The sequence below is a fragment of the Nematolebias whitei genome, chromosome 16, assembly GCF_014905685.2.
Source record: "Nematolebias whitei isolate Nwh7 chromosome 16, NemWhi1, whole genome shotgun sequence".
Taxonomy (NCBI): domain Eukaryota; kingdom Metazoa; phylum Chordata; class Actinopteri; order Cyprinodontiformes; family Rivulidae; genus Nematolebias; species Nematolebias whitei.
The window spans coordinates 22,770,381-22,792,802 of NC_056513.1; the positions used below are offsets into that span (position 1 = coordinate 22,770,381).

Genomic DNA, 22,422 nt, shown 5'->3' on the forward strand with positions numbered 1-22,422 from the left:
TGGTCAAATCATGATATCACTTAAGCCTTGCCCCCTGACAACAGGAACTGTCAGGGGGCGAAGTTTTACGTTGAACGGTCCCTATCTGACCCCTGTCACCTGATCATCATGATAGTGTGTCCAGTGACCCAAGACATGTTGGTGTAACTTGCTTTCCAACACTGACAGTTTTGGGTGGAGCATGTGGGCGGCGCGGCGAAGTAAAGACGTAACGCGTCACCATACGTTTGGCTCTAAATTCCACAGATTGGAACCGAGGTGCACCAAAATCAGTATGATTGATCATTATCCACCCCTTGAACAGGAATCCGTGATAAATGGCCAATAGCCTTCACAGCGCCCCCTAGAATATTTTAAAACTTCAGCCCCAAGCCATTTTGTGACCGATAATTCTGATACTCAGTGAACATCTGTATCTTCTTAGGACCTATGAAAAAGTCTCTTGGAGCCCTGGTCCAAAACCAACAGGAAGTCGACCATTTTGGGTCAAAAGTCATTTTTGGGCGTTTCTAATTGCGAATTTTAACTAACTCCTCCTAGGGATTTTGAGTGATTGCCTTCAAACTTGATTGATATGCCCTTAAGACATTGGAGAGTAAAAGTTATCTAAAGCTTGCGTTTATGTAAAGGGGCGTGGCCAGGCCTCAAAGTTTCGCTTCACGTCATAAATTTCCAAAAACTATAACTTTCACATTGAAAGACGGAAATGCACGAAACTTGGCATGACTCATCCCTGTTGGATGCCCGACGATCCACTGTGGTCATATTTTGACGTCATCAAAGCCCCGCCCCCTTAGAACAGGAAGTCTCTTTTTTTACTTGGAATGCTCCCTCTTTGACACCCTTGACCTAATCAGGATGATCCTGTCTTAGAATGCAGATAAGATGGTCTGACTTGATTTAAATTACAAACAGTTGTAGCTGGAGGATGTGGGCGTGGCGGCGTGACAATACAAGAAGTGACGACGTTGCAATATGTTTGGCTCTAAATTGCACAGATTTGAGCCGAGGTGTACCAAAATTGCTATGATAGATCATTATCCACCCCTTGAACAGGTATCCATGATAAGTGGCCAATAGCCTCCGCAGCGCCACCTACATTATTCCTACAGTTACAGCTCAGTGATACAACATCTGATCTGCACCAGATTTAATGTGCATCATCAGTGAGCACTTCTAGACACATTGATGTTGTGGTTTAACATATGACTCCAGTTTGCCCCTTAGATTAATCCAACAATTATATCTCAGTGATACATCATCCGATCTGTACCACATTTTTGGTGTGTCATGTGTGAGCATTTCTAGACACATTGGTATTGTTGTTTAACATTTGACTCAAGTGCGCCCCCAAGATTATTCAAACTTTTATATCTCAATGATATATTATCCGAGCTGCACACGATTTTTTGTGTCATCAGTGAGCACTTCTATATACATTTGAGTTGTTAATTAACAGTTGACTCGAGTGCGCCCCCTAGATTATTCCAAACGTTATATCTCATTGATATATCATCCGATCTGCACCAGATTTTTGGTGCGTTATTAGTGAACACTTCTAGACACATTGGTATTGTTGTTTAACTTTTGACTCCAGTACGCCCCCTAGACTATTCCAACAGTTACATCTCAGTGAAATATCATCCAATATGTACCAGATTTATTGTGCATGATCAGTGAGCACGTCTAGACACATTGGTATTGTTCTTTAACATTTGACTCAAGTGCGCCCACTGGATTATTCCAACAGTTACATCTCAGTGATACATCATCTGATCTGAACCGATTTTTTTGTGCATAGTCAGTGAGCATGTCTAGACACAATTATATTGGGGTTTAACATATGACTCATGTGTTCCCACTAGATTATTTAATTAGTTATATCTCAGTGAATTATCCAATATGTACCAGATATATTGTGCATGATCAGTTAGCACTTGTAAACATATTGATATTGGTGTTTAACATTTCAATCAAGTGCGCCCCATAGATTATTCCAACAGTTATATCTCAGTGATACATCATCTGAACTAGACCAGATTTTTATGCTTCATCAGTGAGCACTTGTAGACACACTGGTATTGTTGATTCATAACTTGACTTAAGCCTGGCCCACTCAGAGAAGAAACTGATGATTATTGGGTGACCCTTCCAGCTTAGCACTGTGTAAGATATAAGATTGAAACTGTATTTGCTAACTGCTGATTACCACATATGACATGTTGAAAAACCTAAAGGAAGTCCTTTTACATTCGCGACAAAACAGGAAGTGACAATAACTCCTGTCTGGATGGTCGGATTTTAGCCAAACTTGTAAGGCTTGCAGCCGGACTCATACTGATATGGGTGGAAGGTGATTGCAAAGGTTCGGCATATGCGCACTCTGATGGACACGTGCGGGAATCGCATGAGAGTGTTTGTGATGGCAACTGGGAGGCGTTGCTGGAGCTCCCACGGTCGCAGGTGATGTCGAAGTTTCGGCGAATGTGCAACCTGGTGAACGAGTGCGGGACGGGAGCAACCAGGCGGAGTCGATGGAGCTCCCGCGGTCGCCGTAAGGCTGGAGCGGCGCTTTGCTGCGAGGGCCTTCCTTCCACAGCTAATTAACAATAACTCACTCGATCTGCTGCTGCTCTGAGGAGGCCTGCCTGACGGTGTACTTAAGCTCCTGCCAGACACCTCTTTAGTGCTGGGACATCATCTACCAAATGGACATTCCACAGCCTTCCTCTTCAAGTCCTCCCTAGGACCTCATCTCTCCACTGGGCTCCACCTGTGGATCAACGGTGTCCCTTCAACAACCATCTTCAAACAATTCCCAACTGGGTCAACCTGCTCCCCTCTCCACCTCCTAACCGAATCCTCTGCAAAACCCAGGACTTCTCATTTCCTTCTTGGCCTTCACCTAAAAACACAAACAGTAAGGAGTTATTCTCTTTCTCAAGGATTCAATATTCTAAATACAAGCAGAACCTATACTCACATTGTCCTCTTCTCCCTTACAGCTGCGATGACACAATCACCTGTAAATAAAGTTCACTTACCTTTTGTACTCCTGACTCTGTCTTTACTGAATCGGTCTGCTTACTTGGGGGTCGTTATTGATACAAACCTGATAGATAAAAGGAGGACCATCAGCCTAACAAGACTGTCAACAAGGAAGAGGGCCGGCAATGGAGGAGGGGCGTACTAAAGAGACCATCTTATCACAAGCAGAACTGGTTTGTTCCATTTGGAGTAAGCTGTTGGGGGAAGAATCAGTTTTGTTGTGTGTTTCCATGACTGATGAAGCCTTCCGGATCGAAGGCGAACCGTTTCAGCAGGAAAAAAAAAAGAAACTGTCCAGATGACATGACTGAAAAATGTTGGATTGTGTACCTGGATTATTGAGCATGGACTTTGTTGTCATCAGCCTAACAATGATGGCCTGATGGCCACTTGCTATTCACAGAGGGATGAGTGATACTAGCAATAGGCCATCTTTGTGGAAAGGAACCGTCCATCATTATACAGTATCAGTCAGCCCCCTGTGAATAGCAAACAGCCATCAGGGCACTAACGATCCATTGTTAGACTGAAAAATGTTGGATTGTATACCTGGATTATTGAGAATGGACTTTGTTGTTTTCAACCAGTTTGACAAGACTGTCAACAAGGAAGAGGGCCGGCAATGGAGGAGGGGGCGTACCAAAGAGACCATCTTATCACAAGCAGAACTGGTTTGTTCCACTTTGGAGTAAGCTGTTGGGGGAAAATCAGTTTTGTTGTGTGTTTCCTTGACTGATGAAGCCTTCCGGATCGAAGGCGAAACATTTCAGCACAAAAAAGAAACTGTCCAGATGACCTGACTGAAAAATGTTGGATTGTATACCTGGATTACTGAGTATGGACTTTGTTGTTTTGATCCATTGTTAGGTTGATGGTCCACCTTGATCATGTGAACAGCTAGTTCTGAATGTCAACAACAAACTGGTTGATCCAATATGAGAAGGTTTATTGGCTGAGCTGAATACAGCTCCTCAGACTGAAGTCTTTTGCATTAAATATGAACTGTTTCAACAAGTTTTTATTTTTTATTTTTTTAACTGTCTAGAGGACCTGACTTAACTTTTTTAAATATTTGAAGTGGTGTTCTGTTAAGTGAACATTATTCAACAGTTTAAGCTTGTCTCAGGCAAGACAAGCTTAAACTAAAAACAATTTTAGTCTCAAAATCTTTATAGCAGTTCATGTGAACTCTATCTTTACATTGCTGTCAATGTGGATGATAAAATGACGAACATACACCTACCTAAAATAACCAGATCAAAGCTATTGGGGATAAATAGCTTTAACCTGGTTCTGCTAAAGGTTTCTTCCTCATGAGGGAGTTTTTCTTCTCCACTGTCGCCTTCATGCTTGTTCAAGACGAGAGTTCTGCGATAACGTTAAACTCAAAGCAGTCTGCTCCTCAGATAGATAATGTTAAAGTATTTTTATATATGAATGTTTTTGTTCAGTGCCCTGAGACGACTTCTGTCGTGACTTGGTGCTGTATAAATAAACGGAAGTGAATTGAATTGATAAATTTTTACTGCAATTTTTATTAACCTGTCTGCATTGAGTTCATTGGAAGCTCTGTTTTTCCTGGGAACATCTAACGCATCACTGGTTACTCTTAATCAGAAATCTACACCAGACCACCTTTTAAAACAAACTATCCATGTTGTCCTTATAAAATTTCTGCAATTTGCAGCATTCCCTGTGTTTTTATTTAACTTTTTCACTGGGTTTACGTGTTAAATTATGTTTCAGATTTGAAAGTGACCATTACTCCCTCTGCGGAGATGCCAGAAGGTCAGAAGGTCACACTCACGTGCACAACCAGCTGCCCTCTGACAGACAGCACTGTCTACATTTGGTACTTCAATAGTCAGCCCCTGGACCTGTCCAAGAACAAAAGCAAATATCTTGTTCTGAACCCTTTCGGCATCCAGCATGCAGGAAACTACTCCTGTGCTGTCACATCTCCTCAGAATGTCAGCTCAACCACGGAGGCTCTTACAGTCAAACGTAAGCATTGCATTAAACAGTGATTCATAAATTGTTGCCTCAATGGATGTTTTACATGTTGTGGTGGAAGAAAAAGAAGAATGAAGTGGACTGAAGTTTGTGATTTATGAAATAACGCACTCATACAATTTTTGTTGTTGTTGCTATTATGCAAAATGCCGTACTTTTAGCATACTTGTTTCATTGATATTGATATTTATAAGCTATTTATGTAAAACAAGAGAAACCATCTTTAAACAGAGGAGGAGGTCTCAGGTTTCAACTTTCTTAAACTTATAATGCAACTTTAAGACTGATACCCACCTAGTCATTTTCACACAGGTAGGCCTGTCACAATAACAAATTTTGCTGGGCAATTAATTGTCTCAGGAATTATTGTGATACACGATAATACTGTTTGAAATTTAAGATTGGTTATTGGTTAATTTGTGTGTAGTACCATTTTTGCCTTTTTGGACCACTGGATGGCAGTATAAGACCGTTTGAACCGAAGGATGAATAGTGAGGGAGCAAGCAGCATGTATCTTTAAGAAAAATGGGAGGGAGGCCCCTTGACATGACATTCATTCAACCCTTATTTAGACAGTCTCTCATTCCTGTTTTTCGGTTCTCAAAATGGCAGACGTTCTGTGTGGTTTGAGCTCTTTAGCATAGTATTTGTTACACAATAAAAAATCAGTAAACAAGTTCTCAGCTTCTTTTTGCAGAGAAAAACGTTTTACACGAAGGCACGGGTTTCAACCGTGAATTTTGGACGGAGGTTTTTTCCCCAAGGTCGGCCTGTTAGCTTATAGCTTGTAGCTAAGTTTCTCAGCTTGGCTCCTTTTAACGATCCAAAACAGTGATTTAGGACGGTTAAATGGATTTTAAAGAGAAAGGGACGGGTCAGAGCACTGGAGTTGACTTTTGTTGTCCAGCGTCTTCAGTAGAAAGCGAGAGACACAAAGAAACGATAAACCGATAAATGAAAATGAGGTTGATAATTGTCATTTATTATGTGCTTAATTGATTTATTGTTCATTGTGACAGTCCTGCCTATCAGAAATTTCATCCATGTGACCAGAGTGGACCATCTGTGAGTCAGTAGCAAAGACCCTAACAAGCCCATATTTTGAGGAATGATAGGGCAGTCTGTATTAGCTCAGCTTTATAACTCGAACCCTACACTCTCTGTTCTTTGAACTGAGAAAGCTCCTCGGATGAGAAGCGAACGCCTTCTGTTCCAAATAAAGTCCAGTTGTTTTTGTCTTGAACTTTTTTTTTAATTTACCATGTCCTGGATGACTGAGAATCTTCACCAGCTTATCATTGATCCTTCCACAGTGCAACGACAATCCATCATAATAAATAATATAATAAGACTGGTTGTCTTATTACTGATCCTGGTTGTTGGATTCACGCTGTACTCCATGACAAGGTAAAAGAACAATCTAAATTGTGTGCATCTCATGCATGTCCTCTGTTTTAAACTTTCTTGTTTTTAACAACAAAAATCCTAAAGAAGAAAAACTGGGACTGTCAGCGCGGAGCTAAAGGAACAAACTGAGCAGGTAAGTCCATACTGTTACAACTAAATTACAATTAGTACTTTTTTTTGTACATGTAGATTCTTTGTTTCTTTCAGATGGACCCACTGTTTGAGAGAGTCGAGCTTCGATTGAACAATCCCCTAACAGGGAGAGCTCGAGAACAGCAGCAGGAAGATGCTGTATAATATCTGTTGAGGCACTGTATTCCTTATTTGTTGAAATTTATAAATTTTATGAAATTTATGAAAAGAAGTCTGAAGTCATGTTGTTCCCTCCCAACGACACAATCACAAACCACTGCATCGATCTTTCCGCTTTAACCCTGTCAGAAAAACAAAGAGTCACTAATCTGGGCGTGATAATGGACCCTTCCCTAACAATCATGTAAACATGATTGTTAAGTCATGCTTCTTCCAACTGAGGCGGCTGTCTAAACTGAAGCCCATATTGTCCAAAAATAACCTGGAGACAGCAATACATGCATTCATTACATCTAGGCTTGATTACTGCAATTCACTCCTGTTTGGTATCAGTCAGACCTCCATTGCACGACTACAACTGGTCCAGAATGCAGCAGCCCGATTTTTAACCAGTACAGGCAAAAGAGAGCACATTACACCAGTTTTGGCCTCACTGCACTGGTTACCAGTTCCCCTTAGAGTCCAGTTCAAAATACTCATGTATGTCTACAAATCAATAAACAGTGTCGCCCCCCCTATCTCTCTGATCTGCTACAACCGTATGTCCCACCACGCTCCCTGAGGTCAGTGGACCAGTTGCTCCTCACAGTTCCAGGAACTCGTCTTAAGCGCAGAGGTGACAGGGCCTTCTCTGTAGCAGGACCAAGACTCTGGAACGAGTTACCTCTGCTTGTCAGACTGGCCCCCTCCCTCTCGGTTTTCAAGTCCTGTTTAAAAACTCACTACTATTCAATAGCATTCAACACAAGATGATCTGTGTTTTGATCCTGTATGCTCCACACTGGTTTGTCGTCATTATCTGCATCGTTTTTTGTCAATATTCTGATTTACCTCATTTTGTATTTTGCTTTGTGTGTTACCTGTTGTTTTGTCTGTACAACACTTTGGTTGGCTTTATAAATAAAGTGGTATGGTATTCTATGTTCTATCGGCTCTCTACATGTGCACATTTAAAGACTACCACTTGCACACCTTAAGGATAAAGACCACAGCTTGAAAGATCAGATCACAACAGAATAAATGAGGTTTGAACTCACAAAACGTGTTTTTTTGTTGTCAGGTTATTATTTGAAAAATACATTAAAAAAGAAAAAGACAGATTATTTGTTAAAAGACAAAGTTGTTACAATCTTAAGGGGATAGAGATATTTGTCAAACCAAAATTCAGAACTAGTCTGAAGGGAAGGTCTACTTCAATCCAAGGAATTGGATTGTGGAATGGTCTAGAGAGTGATGTGAAAAATACCAAGTCAATGTGTACATTTAAGAAAAAGATCAAAGCTGAATTGTTAAAAAAGTAAATATGAAGTAGCTTAGTGTGTGTTTTGTATTAAAATTAGAAAAATTAGAAACAGTTATTCATTTAGTAGTTCTAGAATTGCGCCGCTCAAGGTGGCTGCATGTTGGAGCAGCTCTGTTACTTTCATTCTGAGATTTTGCTTTTGGAAACTTTAATTCCTCTTTTTCTGGATGTAAATCACATTTTTTTTATGATTGTTTCCTCTGGTATCAGATGCTGTGCAGCTGGAAGGATTTTTACTGAAACTTTTTTGGTTTTGGACATTTGTTATGATGCGTAACCATGGCAACAAGGCAGTTTTCTACAACAACAGCAGCTGATTAACATCTCAAAAGCTCAAATAATATCTCAACTATGGCCCCAACTCTCAAATGAGTTGAAAAGGATGTTCTGTGGACGCATTCTCATCTACCAGCCAGCTGTGCTCGAGTGCCTGATCACTGAGATCCTGGAACTAGCAGGAAACACGGCTCACGACAGCGGATAGACAGGATCGTCCCTCAGCACCTACAGTTGACTGTCCACAGCTATGAGGAGCTGGCAGACTGCTGGGAGGAGTGGCCATCGCTCTGGGAGGAGTTCTGCCCAGCATTCAAGCGGTCCTACAGTCCAGGGGAACCGAGAGGCCAGCCGAGTCTGGGTGGACGGATTGGACGGCATCTGCAGCCAGTTTCTTAGGATCTACTGTGAGATGGACCTTTACAAGAGATCCTTCCTGTCTACAGCCATCAGTATCTATAATATCTCTTAATGAAATGAGGATAACGAGTTACTACAACAAAATAATTTCCCTTTGGGATTAATAAAGTATTATTGAATTGAATTGAATTGAATTGAATTTTGCTCTGTTACTTGAAAATTATTATGATTGAAATGATTGTTTGAAAAAAGGGGCAGATATAATGAGATTTTTTTTCTTCTTTCTGCTGCCTTTCAGTTTAAATCTTTTGTATCTTTCTTTATATTGTTATGGAATTGTTTTGTACCTTTTTTTAAATGAATAAACTTTATACCATACAATTTGTTTTAGCAAAATGTTCTGCAAAAGGGAAAATTTTAAATGGAAATTAAGTGTGCATTTTCAGGCATGCTGAATAGATGTAATATGAGCATCAACTAAAAAAACTCTGCATCAGTATGTAGCATACACATTGACATGCACAAAATGGTTTGGTTTGGTCTTTTGCTCCATTATGTGCAATACAAAGTTGTGAGCAGTTTGATTTTGTTCTCTTGTTATATATGGTTAAAAAGTCTCTAGGTTACTTTCTTAGTTAGTTTCTTTTTTTTTTTTTTTACTGTTTACAGACAATAGGTCTGGGGAAATTATATTACATTGCAGTCTTTTTATACTATTACATTTTATTATATAAAGAATATACGCAACAGGGCCTTGTCGGTCACGTGCTTTCAGGGACTGTCTCGGTGTTGTGCTGAAAAAAGCATCCCTGCACTCAAAAGTGCATTTCCGCTTGCTGTTGCATAATAGCCTAATTAAAACATGTTTTTCAGCAGTTATTTCAAAACTTTTCAAATAAAAACACTTAATATTAGTACTCGTTACAAAATATATTAGATAGTATTGTTAGGAGACCGTTTTTAGGTAGATGTGGGAGATTCGTGGCTAGAATGTTTTGTTAAGCAAGGAGTGATATTTTACATACGCTAAAACAACTCCCAGCAGCATGTATTCATAAAAAACGAACCACATTGTAGGTTTATGTGACCTTAAAGGTACTCAAAACACAAAGCAGTTTGTCTCTTTTGCTTTTTACTCTTACGAGTGAACAAACGCTTTGAAATTACACTTCCGGTGACGTGAGTGCGTTTAACGGCAGGGATACAATTTTCCATACAACACTAGTTTGCGCGACGACAGTCTTACCGTCTGTCCTACTTACAAGTACTCGCTTATTTTCACATTTATTTTCAGAACAGTGCACAAAAGTATCATGGACAATAGAGGCTTTGGTTCCAGTGAGTATACCCATCCTATTTGTAGCATTTGCCTTAATTTTTAAAGAAATTGTAGAACCATGCTGCGTTACAAAGGAAGTAGCAGCCACGTTAGCTCTTAGTGCTAATGCTAACGTGTGGAGGGTTTATTTTATTTATACTTATAAATAACTGCGCTAGGATTAGTCGTCTGTATCTTAAAATAAAGAGTTTGGGTCTAGTTTCCGACCTGTTTTATTTTTTTTTTTGTAATAATCATACAAAGATTTGAGAAGCTAGGCCCGTTGGCTAACACGTTGCATTTCTGGATCTGCTTCCCCTACCGTAGCTTATCTCGTCCATTGTGTGGCTCTTATTGTTAATATTTATAATTTATTTCTGTTAAGGGTGGTTAGAAAAAAAAATGCCTTTCGGTGTTTTGCTCAAGTTGTTTGTTTAAAATACAGCCAGGGTGTTGAAAACGCAAACGTTCAAAGACAGGCTTGGTCGATAAAATGGCCGCCTCAATGCCTCATCATGTCCATCGCTGCATGAACGGCGGATTTAAAGCTGGTGCAAATAACTTGTAGTTTGGGGATTATTAGATTAAGATGAATTTTCAGATTAGAAGTGCAGCTGGATTTAAGGTTTATTCTTTTTTTTGTTCTTACGAAAATCGGTTATCTCCATTTTCTGACAGCGCGGGTTTTTTTTTTTTCAGGTTATTCCAGTTGGGGAGGTGGAGGAGGAGGTGGAGGTGGCAGCAGGGGTAAGAGAAAAAAAAAAAAAACTGGATGTAGCCACTTTGCTACTAATTGACAGCCAAGTGGCTTTACAAAATTGCACACGACCTTGCACTTTAGCTTTATTAAAGCGTAGTGTTGCCACTGACTGTTTATGAGAGATGCACGATATTGGATTTTTGGCCGATATGTTAAAACATATTTGGCCGATACCGATATTTTATATACTTTCCTTTGTCAGAACATAGCCCTCTAATTTAGCCTTATTTGCTGCAACAATTGTGCAACAGCTGTAAGAGCTGGTGACATATATTCAGCAACAGCCATATGATATACATAGCACTTTGACTTTTATTAAACGAAAAGTGTTAAATGTTCTTTATTAGCATTAGTCACCTGTGAGGCCGTCTCACTTGTGGCGGCTTGTTCCTAGCTGCAGTGTGGGATCCTCTGCACTCTTGTGCATGAAGGACAGCCTTTTTAAATTCAAAGTTTTTGTCTGTCTATTGTGCCGTAAGACTAATCATGCTAACAGGGCTAACACGGCGTCCAAATATCTGTGGTAAAACTCACCCAACAAGTCATGCTATCGGCTATTCGCTTCTCAATGATGTCAGAAATGACGGCTTGTTACTTGGGTAACGTTACGTTGGAAAATTGCGGACAATTTAGCGAGGCTCAACGTAGTCCATAAATCTTCGGAATTCGACACAACACCGACATTTTGTATTATCCTCTCCGCCGTGAGGTCAGACACGTGATGTCATCGCGTTGTGCTGCAGGCAAGAACAGCACCTTTTATATCGGCGAGTTATTTTAATGGAATGGCCAATGTCCGATATTGAACTTTAACGCTAATATCGGCGATAGCATGCCGATAATATCATGCATCCCTAGTTTTTTTTTTCAACCAATTTAGTCTAAACTAATTTTTCTCCAGAAGTTATATTCAGAAATTATTTTTTTTTTTACAGTTAACTTTGGAATTGACTATCCCACAAAATAAATAAAATGTGAACCGACTTGCAAATTAAAGTAAAACGCATGGACTTAAAGTGCCTTTTATTTATGATGTAAAAACAAAAATGAAGCTCTTATTTATGTATTTTAAAGATGGAAAAAATCTGGATGTTCAGCATGTTGTATTGAGTAAGAACTGCTGCAGCCAGTAGTGGAAAATCCTGCAGGAATTAGTCACGTTGCTTTGCCTGCCAGAAATACAGAGATAAATAATACTTCTTAAACTATATTAATAGAGATACTCTGCCAAGTGTTCTGTGTATTGTACATCTTTAGACGAACCTGGAGGTTGTGAATGTCTTTTTTTTTCTTTGTCTTTTAAGATTCTGGTGGCTTTGACATGTATGGGGGAGGTTATAAGAACACGATGTCTGGGCTTGGAGGCTATGGAGGAGGAAACCAAATGAAGCGGGGCCTCTCAGCAGGATCTATGCTCTCATCCACAGAAGCGCATGCAGACGCAGTCATTGCCAAGATTAATCAGCGTCTTGACATGCTCTCTCAGATGGAAGGGGGGTTTAAGGGGCTTCGGGGCGACAGGTAATATTATTTCCATTTTTTTAATTGCATTCGCTCGTTCACTTGGATCCAGTCTCACATCCACATTAGAAAACACTTTAAGATGCGTAGCTGTAGTTCTTTTTTTAACAGTGCCCTTGTGTGAGTTGGTTGAAAGCAAGAACATGGTTTCTAAATTTTGCATCGTTTCTGTATTAACCAGCTGAATTTGGTCCACTCAGATTGGAAATAATTTAAAGACTTTTTAGTTTGTATAGTGTCGATGGCATTGTTATGGAAATATATTATTGATTTGCTTCCTGGAACACTATGTCAAGTGTGATAAGTCGTTCTGTTTAGGGCTGGGTGATCTGGACCAAAATTAATATCTTGATATTTTTAAGATAAATCGCGATATGATATCTATATCTCAATATTTTTTCCTTTCCTTAACTAATAACCAAAATATATTTCTGAGTCAAAAGCTTTGTTCCAATTGTCACACAGACACATTTATTAACAAACAACTGTAACCGTACAAAATAAATGTCTAAAAGGTAAACTATTTACATAAATTAAATGATAATCCTCTTCATCTGCGCCGCCTTCGTGACAGTAGTAAACGTGTGTGAATCAGCACGTGAGGTGATGTGTTAGTATCCAGTGGAGGAGGGGCGGCCGTGTGAAGTTGGTGATGCAGACGGGAGAAAACGAACTACCCCTGATTGTCAAGTCTAATTATAACGCAACATAGAAATGTCGATATAGATGATATAGTCCCAGCTTATATCCATCCATTATCTTTTACCCGCTTCTTCCATTTTGGGTCACGTGGGTCGCCAGGGCCCATGTCCAGCAATCACTGCGAGGGGCGGGGTACACCCTGGATGGGTCCCAAGTCCATCACAGGGACGCATAGAGACAAACGAGACAAACAACCATTCACTCTCTCCCATCTTATATCGTGTATGAAATTATCTCAGTATATTGAGATCGCCCAGCCCTAGTTGGCAGACATGGTTATCACCCTTCACATAATTTTTTTTTCTCTCAATTTGTGAGACTATTTAAACAATTTATGTAACTTGGTAAAGCAGAGACCACTCAGAACTGATGCCAGCAGAACGGACAGACAAAAACGGATGTTTTGACTTTCTGTGCAACGGTTCCCTCATTTGCCAAACTGCAGGTGCAAAAAAATTAAGTACCATGAAAACTTTTTTTTGTCATTCATTTCAGAAAGTGAAACTTATCTATTGATTGCATGGATTCATTATACATAGAGTGAAAAATTTTCAAGACTTTATTTCTTGTAATTTGATGATTATGGCTTAAAAATAATGAAAAGCCAAAATTCAATGTCTCAGAAAATTAGAATATTCCACAGCCAGCCTTTGGTTCCTTTGGCAGTGTTGCCAGGAACCAAGTCTTGCTGGAAAATTAAATCAGCATCTCCATTAAGCTAATTAGCAGAAGGAAGCACGAAGTGCTCTTAAAATTTCCTAGATGGCTGCGTTCACTGTGAACAAAAAAAAAAAAAAAAAGTCCACAGTGGACAAACGCCAGCAGATGACATGGCCCCAAGTCATAACTGACTGGAAACTTGACACTAGACTTCAAGCAATGTGGATTCTGTGCCTCTCCACTCCCTCCAGTCTCTGAGAACTTGATTTCCTAATGACATGCAAAATTACTTTCATCTGAAAGTTCAGTTCTTTTTCCTCTTCAGCAGGTAAGACACTTCTGATGATGTCGCTGGTTCAGGAATGGCTCGACTTGAGGATTGTAACATTTGTAGCTTGTTTAGGAGTTGATTAACTGATTAGGGTGCGACATGAGTCTGATATTGAACCTCTTCACAATATTCAAATTTTCTAAGACGCTGAAATCTGGTTCGTCATTATTTGTAAGCCATAATTCTCAAAATTACCAGAAATAAAGGCTTGCAATATATAATTCTGCATAATTAATCTGATTTTCACTTTCTGGCATGAGTGACAGTTATTTTTTTAGATGCATCTGTTCACTTGATCGTTAGTGGGTTTTTTTTTTTTTTTTTTTACGACATCATGGTGAAAAATCTCGTTACGTCTTCGTTTAGAATATTTTACATGTCACTGAAGTACAGAGTTAATTATAGTAATGGCAAACTAAAATTTGAACTGGAGGAATAGAATTTATTTTAGGGTGGTGAAAGTTCATCAGTGAATTGTTTTAGCCTGCCATGGTGCCGGTCTGATGTGTCCCAGCTTTTGTAAAAATGTATACGAGATGAAAAATGTCTGTTCACAGGCCACATCTGAAAAACTCTTTGTTTTGTTGCATTTTATCTCAGATATCTCATTTTATCAGTGATTTGGGAAAAAAAGATAAGAAAAAATCAGAATATTGTTGTTTTCAAACCCCAGGCGCTCTGTAAAGGCGTAGTCTTTTGGCATGGAGGAGCAACCAGCTTTTCATTTATACCAAACACATCTTTCCTTAGAAGCCTGTCTATCTTTCTACTCAAACATTACTTTGTCTTGTTTGTGTTTACACACTTTGTTTCCCCCTCGTCCTCCATGTGACCAAAACTGTTCTGGCTTTAGGTTACACGAGAGAGATGAGTTTACAGGTGCTGGCCTGTTGTTACACCATAAACATGAAATGTTTATTGAAAGATGTCAGGTTTATGTATGAAAAACATCCACACTTATTTAAAATAATGCTTAGTATTTTTTTTTTAATGTAATTCCCTTTATTGTGTTGCGTATAACCAAGTTGCATCCCAAGATGTTTTACTACTTGCACCTGTCTTAAGACGTTGCTGTTTTTGCTGGGCCATGTTCTTGTTCAAGGTTTCCCAGCTTCTCCTTTAACAAGGAATGAATTATTATTTTTAAAATTTGCATTTTTTTTAATCTGCAAAAGTTTCTGTTAAGAAAACGAGTATATTGTAAGACCACAAGTATAACATATTGTTTTAAATCATCAATTTTTGATCCAATGTGTCGTTGACATAAATATTGGAGTGATGAGAAATTTGAGAAAGCAAGGAGATGGAGGAGAAGGAAAAGCAGGCGGAGAAATCCAAAACCTGACTGGCCCCCCTGCCTCTCTTGCTTTCTGCTCTTCTCTATCAACCCTCTTCCTCCCTCCTGCAGGTTTGACCAGTACGAGTCTTTCGACTCGCGCATCTCTGCTCTCTCCTCCCGAGATCTCTACAGATCTGGCGGTGATAGCTATGGTTTTGGGGATGACCGTGGAGACAGCATGCTGCTGAGTCAGCGAGGAGGCTCAGGCTTCGGAGGGGGAATTGGGCTAGGGGGAGGAGGAGGCTTTGATGGCCCTTCCTCATCCTATGGAGTCGCAAAAATGCGACAGAATATGAGGGAGTCCTTCGTCAGTGGCCAAGGAGGAGGTTCTGGAGGTGGAGGATGGGCTGGAGCAGGCCGACGGTCCCCCAGAAGGGGTGGAATTGCTGGGGGCCGAGGAGCTGGAGGAGGGTTTGGAGGCCGCAGGTCTGACCCCACTCCATTAGGTGGCGGTTTGCGGGGAAGTGGTGGCGGTGGCCAGTCTCACCGTGGCCACTCTCCAGGAGGTGGTAGAGGCAAGCTCCCATCCCTCCTGTCCAACCGCGTGTACCCTGAGAGTGATGGCTTCCAGGGTTCTACTCCAGGGCCTCAAGACTTTCCTGGGAGGCATATTGGAGGGGGCCCACGGGGTGGCCGCCAGCGAGGCCGCAAGAGACCCCTCAGCAAAGTAAGTACTTCCAGCCCAACAAAAATTAAAACCTCAGACGCTGGACAAAAGTTATCCCTTTGAGTCCCTCAAATTTGTTCACACATTTGACATAAATAATTGCACTTCAATTCCATCAAGTCCCTGATTGCAGTGTCTCATGGAACTGCTGTTTGTACAGTTAAACAACTGACGTCCCCTTTCTAATGTTTAGTTGTATTTAGCTACAGGGTGTATATATTTTGTCATTTTTACCCTGGTAGTCCTGTGTCTAAAGAAATAAAACTAAAAACATAAAAGTTTTGCTCTGTATAGGGAAAAAAAGATAAACCTTTGTGAGCCTGCTTTTGAACCTGCAGTGCAATATTTTAATACGTGCATTATTCAAGTCGTAGCTTAAAATGAGTTCACACAGACTCATGAACAAATACATTTTTGAACAATGACATGTTTTACATCAGAATACAGTTACAAATAACTTATAAAACAAGAATTTCTGACTCTTTGTCTAATTAAAACTGTTTAAAAAGAAGTTTAGAATTTGGAAAACTGAAGTTTGAGACAATTCTGCGCTGCAGGTTTACAGCTTGAATTACCAGTGTTTGTTTCCTTGTGATTTTGTTTGTCTTCTGAAAAAGTTTTTTTGAGTGCAAATGAGTTTTTTGTTTACTGTAGCAGGTAAAACCTCAGCGTGATGTTCAGAAGAAGAGAAAAACTGATGAACCAGATTCAGCAACAAACAAAACAGAGGGTGAAGGCTCGGAGACTCCACAAGGTACCCTCCGAGTTAAGCAGTGTTAGTGTTATAGAATTTAATTTCCGACAATATTTATATTCTCTTGTTTCTGTGGTTTGTTTTAGAGGAAAAATCTGTGAAAAATGGTGAAAGTAAACCAGAGACTGGAACCGAGGTGAGTGAAATTTTATCAGGATCTTTGTTGCTGGCAGTGTGACCCATCGAGAGATTTTACATAAAGTGAGCTTACGGTGTGTTGTTTTTTTATCTCTTAAAGGATGCAAACCCTCCAGAAGCAGGAGATGATGGTGAGCTTATCTAAAATGGCTTTTCAGTGTATTTATTTTATTTTTTTAGCTCTGTGCAATTTTTAAAGAATATGCCTGAGCTGGATCAGTCTGAATTTAGTTTTTTCTGACTGTTGTTCTTGTGCTGATCAGCTACACCTAAGCAGGATGAGAAGAAGCAGCAGCCTAAAGGAAAACAGACTCAGGCTCAGAGTCAGGAGAAGCAGAAAGCAAGAAAGAGAAGAGGGTTCCTGGAAAGGTTAGAAGAGAAACTACAACTGAAGGAATTTTTATCTATTTGTTTTCTCTTTTACACCACCTTCTTGTTTGGGAATTATAATATTTTCCAACAAATATGCTCTGACATACATTTTTTGTTATCTCTATCTCTATATCTCTCTCTCATCTATCTCTCTCTATATATATATCTATCTATCTCTCTATATATATAAATATATATATTATATAATCTAGCTATATATAGATTCATTATATCATTACATATTCATTTTTGTCGTTACATTATGGAAAATAATGACCTTTATCACAATATGCTAATTTTTTGAGAAGGACCTGTATATATAGATATAGATGTATAGAGATATATATATATATATATAGATGTATAGATATATAGATATATATATAATTGGTTAAATAACATTCGGTAGCCTTTTTTTATTTACTTTATGTCCAGCTTTTTTTTTTTTTTCTCCTCAGGATGATGTTTGCATGTTCTGTGTGCAAGTTCCGTTCGTTCTACAAGGAAGATATGGACATTCATCTTGAAAGCCGCTTTCACAAGGAGCACTTCAAATTCCTGACCAGCCACCTGTCCAAGCCCACCACAGAATTCCTGCAGGTAACTGCATTTCTTTTGTTTGACATGCTCATTGACAGTATGCACTTTTTAAGCACATGTTCACAGAAGTTATTAATGAACAGGTTGACAGATAAGCTCAGGCAGGAGTCCCCATGCACTGATGTTTGCAAACTCGTTGTGATCTGTAGTGAGAGTAGGGTGCTGGTGGAAGAGAGCCTGAAGAGGTGGAAGCAGGAACAGAAATTTGTAGCAAGACGGAACGTGTATGAATGAGGGAGACAAATGCCATAATGAAGATGCAAGGAGTGGAGGTGCTGAAGTCTGTTGACATTGGACGTTTATACAAAGGATGCTGAGGATGAAGGTGCCAGAAAAGAGGAAAATCACTGAGTAGATTCATGGATGTAGTGAAAGAGGATGCAGAAGGCTGGTGTAAAGGGAATAGGATGAGATGAAGGCAGTGGAGATCCATAAAAGGAGCTGCCAAAGAAGTTTTTTTTTTTTTTTTTTACAGTACAGTGGACTCCTTCAATAAGCTTCAAATGTTTGTTTTTGCCAATTGTGAACTTCTGGAAATGTTGCATCTGTATTTTTTTTTTTTATATGCACATTATGAATATATGTCATTAAGAGACATAAGAAATGTAATTGCTTGTTCTGGGTCATACTTTGATCCAATAATGATGCACCTTATATACTAATGTAGTACTTTTGCACTACATAATAAAATGTGTGTTTTTAAATCTTAGCAAAATCTCAAGTAGGCATTTCTTTGTAAAACAGCTTTACAATGTAAAAAAGCACCTGGGAAATATAGTGAAATTCACACTGTCATGCATCCTTAAAATAATCTTAAGATCTTGAATTCATGGATGGATGGATAAAATTAAGGTCTTAAATTCAGTAAAACAATGTTGGTCTTAAATTGGTTTCTCAAAGGTCTTAAAATTTGTCGGGGCAGGGGACATTAAAGTTCTGCTGCTGCAATGGATCTCCATCATCTGTAAAAATGAGGAGGGGAAAACGTGCGTTTAAAGTTGTCCAATCTAATGCAGGAATTAAACTGGTGCTGCTTTCATCCAACAAAGAACCACTGTCCTAGTTTTACACAGTCGGAGCAGGCCAGGTTGTGCTGTCTGATTCACGGGGAGTCCAGAACAAAGAGGGACTGCAGAGACTAAACTCTTACTCTTGTACAGGCGTGCATTTTGCACGTGACCAAACTCTGGGTCCAAGAGTGAGAGCGCTGCTGTTGGAGCACACAGCCCGAGTTTCACGACGAGACGTCTGCGTCTGCTGCTATAATTCTTATAATTAATATTAATGCTAAAAAAAATACATATTTATATGCACTAAATTATAGTTTTAACTTAACTGTTTTAACTTAATCTTTTTCCCCCCCCCCAAACTCAAGACATTCTCTCTGTGACAGTCAGTTTCAGGTGTTTTTAGTTGACATAAATATCAGCTAAATTCACTTCTACGCAGTATGTAGGCTCAATCATCCAGGTAGATGACAAAAAAAGGTTCAATCAAATGTTTTGGGCCATCTGGCCTAAAACATTTGATTGTTATACATGTTGATTGATTGTTTTGGACAGATGGGTCCTTTTGCATGTGTGAAAAGCTGCTTCTGAGATTCCAACAGGAGGTTGGCTTGAAACACAGCAATAAAGGCTACTTATGGGACAGATCTGGTCGTAGGCCACAGACTGATGAAAGGCTTCCGGATGGAAGACAAAACATTTCTTCCTTAAAAAAACTGGTCCAGATGACATGATTTAACATTTTTTTTGTTAGTTCTAGGCAGTGTTTTAGCAACAAGGTGTTGTGGCTGTTTGGATGTGCTAAATCTACTGGTAATTATATTTAGAACCATTCTGACAGGTAACTACTGTGATAAATGTAATTAGATACAGTAAATTAAATAAGTCTCCTTACAACTTCCAACGCTTTATTAGCGAAAACTAAACTGTACGTTTGCTATGGTCATGTTCACAGTGTACCATACTCGTCTTTACCTGAAAACATTTTGTGAAGTGACCTGAATGCAGGAATAAACTTTTAGAATAAAGAATAAAGTCTGTCAGGCAAAAGTTTTACATCGAGTTGTGCGCAGGCTTCTTACCGTTCTGAACTTTAAAAAAAAAAATGTATATATATATATATATATATATATATATATATATATAAAAATTTTTTATTATAATTTTTTTTTTTTATATACAGTCTATGGTTCAAACAGACTGTGACTCAAGGCTTTTAAGGCTACTTCCTATAAATGCATTATAGATATTTACTCGTGTTGGTGCAAATTTATCGTCAGCTGGCTGGACAACTTCTTGTGTATGAAGGCAAAACCGGAGATTAAGACACAATTGAGCCTCATGTCACGATTGCATTCAGTAGATGTGTTGTTGTTGTTGTTGTTGTTGTTGTTGTTGTTGTTGTTGTTGGAGGATGTTTTCAACCAAATAACTGCTTTGTACACACAGCTAATGAAGTGGAGAGCACTGAATATCACTTTATGTCCAACAAACTGATAAAAACTCAACTTTAATGTGTCTCGTTGAATGACTCGCATGCTTTGCTTGGTTGTAATGCAACGTGATCCCTCAACCATTGCCTTTACTGTATTAATTGGTTTTTCTGTCTTAAATTTCATTCAAGGTGGCATTTAAAAGGTCTTGGTCTTAAATTTGTCTTGCTGAAACTTGCAGATTCTCTTTACAAATGTCATTTACAGAGCAAATGTCAAATGGACAAGATTATCTGTTAGAACAAGTTTTGCTAAGTGCCATATCTGCAAAGGTTCAACTAGTTGTAAACCTAAAGCTATTAATTTGAATTTTTTAGGAGTATTTGAAGAACAAAATTAAGAAGACTGCAGAGAGGATCGAACACATGGATAACCACTCTGCTGCCATCTGTCAGGCGTACAGAGACCAAGACCTCACCAGGGGTAAGCAGCAGCTTTATTTGGATTGATTCAGCTAAAACAAGAAATGTTCTCACTCTCTGCAAATTTCTTCCCAAACGTTGCGTAGAGCTCGGCATGGAGCACTTCATGAGGAAGGTGGAGGCGGCTCACTGTTCCGTGTGTGACCTGTTCATTCCCATGCAGCCACACCTGATTCAAAAACACATCAAGTCTCATGACCACAACTACAACAGGAAGGTATGGCACATCACCCTCAAAGTGCTTCACCAAATTTACTCTTCCTAAATGGATATCTGTTACAATTGCATTATTACAATCAACAAGTTATCAGACGCCTGTATGAGCTTTGTCTTAACACCAGCCCTCTTTATGCTTAAATCTGATCTACTTAAAGCAGCATTTTTTATTTTTATTTATTTATTTATTTATTTTTACTAAAGGCAAACATAATTTTTTCTGATTTTTTTTTTTTCCCACACTTTTGTTAGCAGTATTAAGATTTGACATTAAATTTTTGCATATTTTGTGTATATTTTGTTTTTTATGTACCAGATCCAAGTCCTTCACTACCAAATCTCTCTTGGCAGCTATATTTTCACTGTGGCACAATCTCAAGAGACATTTGCATTAAACCTGGTATTTTCTTTTCAAGAGTATAATGGAGCAGTCTAAGTGGGGCAGTCTCTCAGTGGCTCGTAGCATCCTCAATCACAAACTCATCAGCAAGAAGCTGGAGAGCTTCCTCAAGGTACGTGCATATTGATGTGAAGCCTGACATCAACACTGGAAATGGGTTAAATATTGTGCATGTACCGTCTGGTCTATTGTGTTGAAAACAAAAAGGAGCATTGCATATTGTAGGTTGCCAAATTTTGACTGTAGTTCTTTTTTCTGTTCATATTTATATAAGTTTTAAAACTTAAGATCTGAGATTAGAAAGAGGATGGAGAAATTATCCAGTTACAGGGATACTTTTTATGAAATCAAAAGGCATGCTGGTTCATAAATCGGGGTAGACCTTGAGAAAATGTTCAGGTTGTCAAGCAAACAACCTCTTGATATAATCTAGTGGTCCACCAAATTTTGGGGTATCTGCAACCTTTACAATGAAGACAGCAACAACTCTCAACATCATTTTGAATTTAATAAGTATATCGCACTATATACAGTGTTTACTATAAACAAATGTTCTTGTAGACAGTTTTTCTCCCCTCATCCTCTTGTCATCAGACTTCTGCAAGAGAGAGTTACCAGGGCTTTTAGCAGAATATATATTTATTTTTAATCTACACCTAGAGGTTGCCAATCATACCCCACCCCCCAACCCCAATACTACACATCTAAGAGCTTTTCTTGCATACACGTAATTTCTCAAAGATTTTCATATAAGTAGAAGTATACTGTGTACATGATCTTTAATAAAGGTATACAGGCAGTATTTCTTTAACAAAGTTTTAAAGTTGTAAGACCATCAAGACCTGTCATTCTGAAGGAAGAAGAGTTTACAACAACTTGGCACAACCATTGAAGAGTGACCCAACATTCCACAGGTCAAAAATCAACTAGATGTGTTGCACTACGTGAGGCAAATGGTGGTCACACCAGATACGACTGGTTTTCTGACCCCCCCCCCCCCCC

At 39.1% G+C, this 22,422-nt stretch overlaps 1 protein-coding gene across 2 annotated transcripts in view; it reads left to right on the forward strand.

Moving 5' to 3' along the window:
• Positions 1-9,939: 9,939 nt before the first annotated feature.
• The window catches only part of akap8l (A kinase (PRKA) anchor protein 8-like), a 14,422-nt gene continuing 1,939 nt past the window's right edge, over positions 9,940-22,422 (forward strand). Inside the window, exons 1-12 of one of the 2 annotated variants that reach the window (XM_037689798.1) lie at positions 9,940-10,058; positions 10,738-10,785; positions 12,103-12,319; positions 15,421-16,018; positions 16,673-16,772; positions 16,859-16,908; positions 17,011-17,041; positions 17,174-17,279; positions 17,741-17,882; positions 20,700-20,805; positions 20,891-21,021; positions 21,437-21,532. In XM_037689798.1, the coding sequence (XP_037545726.1) occupies positions 10,034-10,058; positions 10,738-10,785; positions 12,103-12,319; positions 15,421-16,018; positions 16,673-16,772; positions 16,859-16,908; positions 17,011-17,041; positions 17,174-17,279; positions 17,741-17,882; positions 20,700-20,805; positions 20,891-21,021; positions 21,437-21,532 (1,650 nt within the window). In that variant the 5' untranslated portion in view covers positions 9,940-10,033. The remainder of the gene's footprint in view (positions 10,059-10,737; positions 10,786-12,102; positions 12,320-15,420; positions 16,019-16,672; positions 16,773-16,858; positions 16,909-17,010; positions 17,042-17,173; positions 17,280-17,740; positions 17,883-20,699; positions 20,806-20,890; positions 21,022-21,436; positions 21,533-22,422) is intronic. The other variant, XM_037689800.1, reaches the window with a different exon arrangement.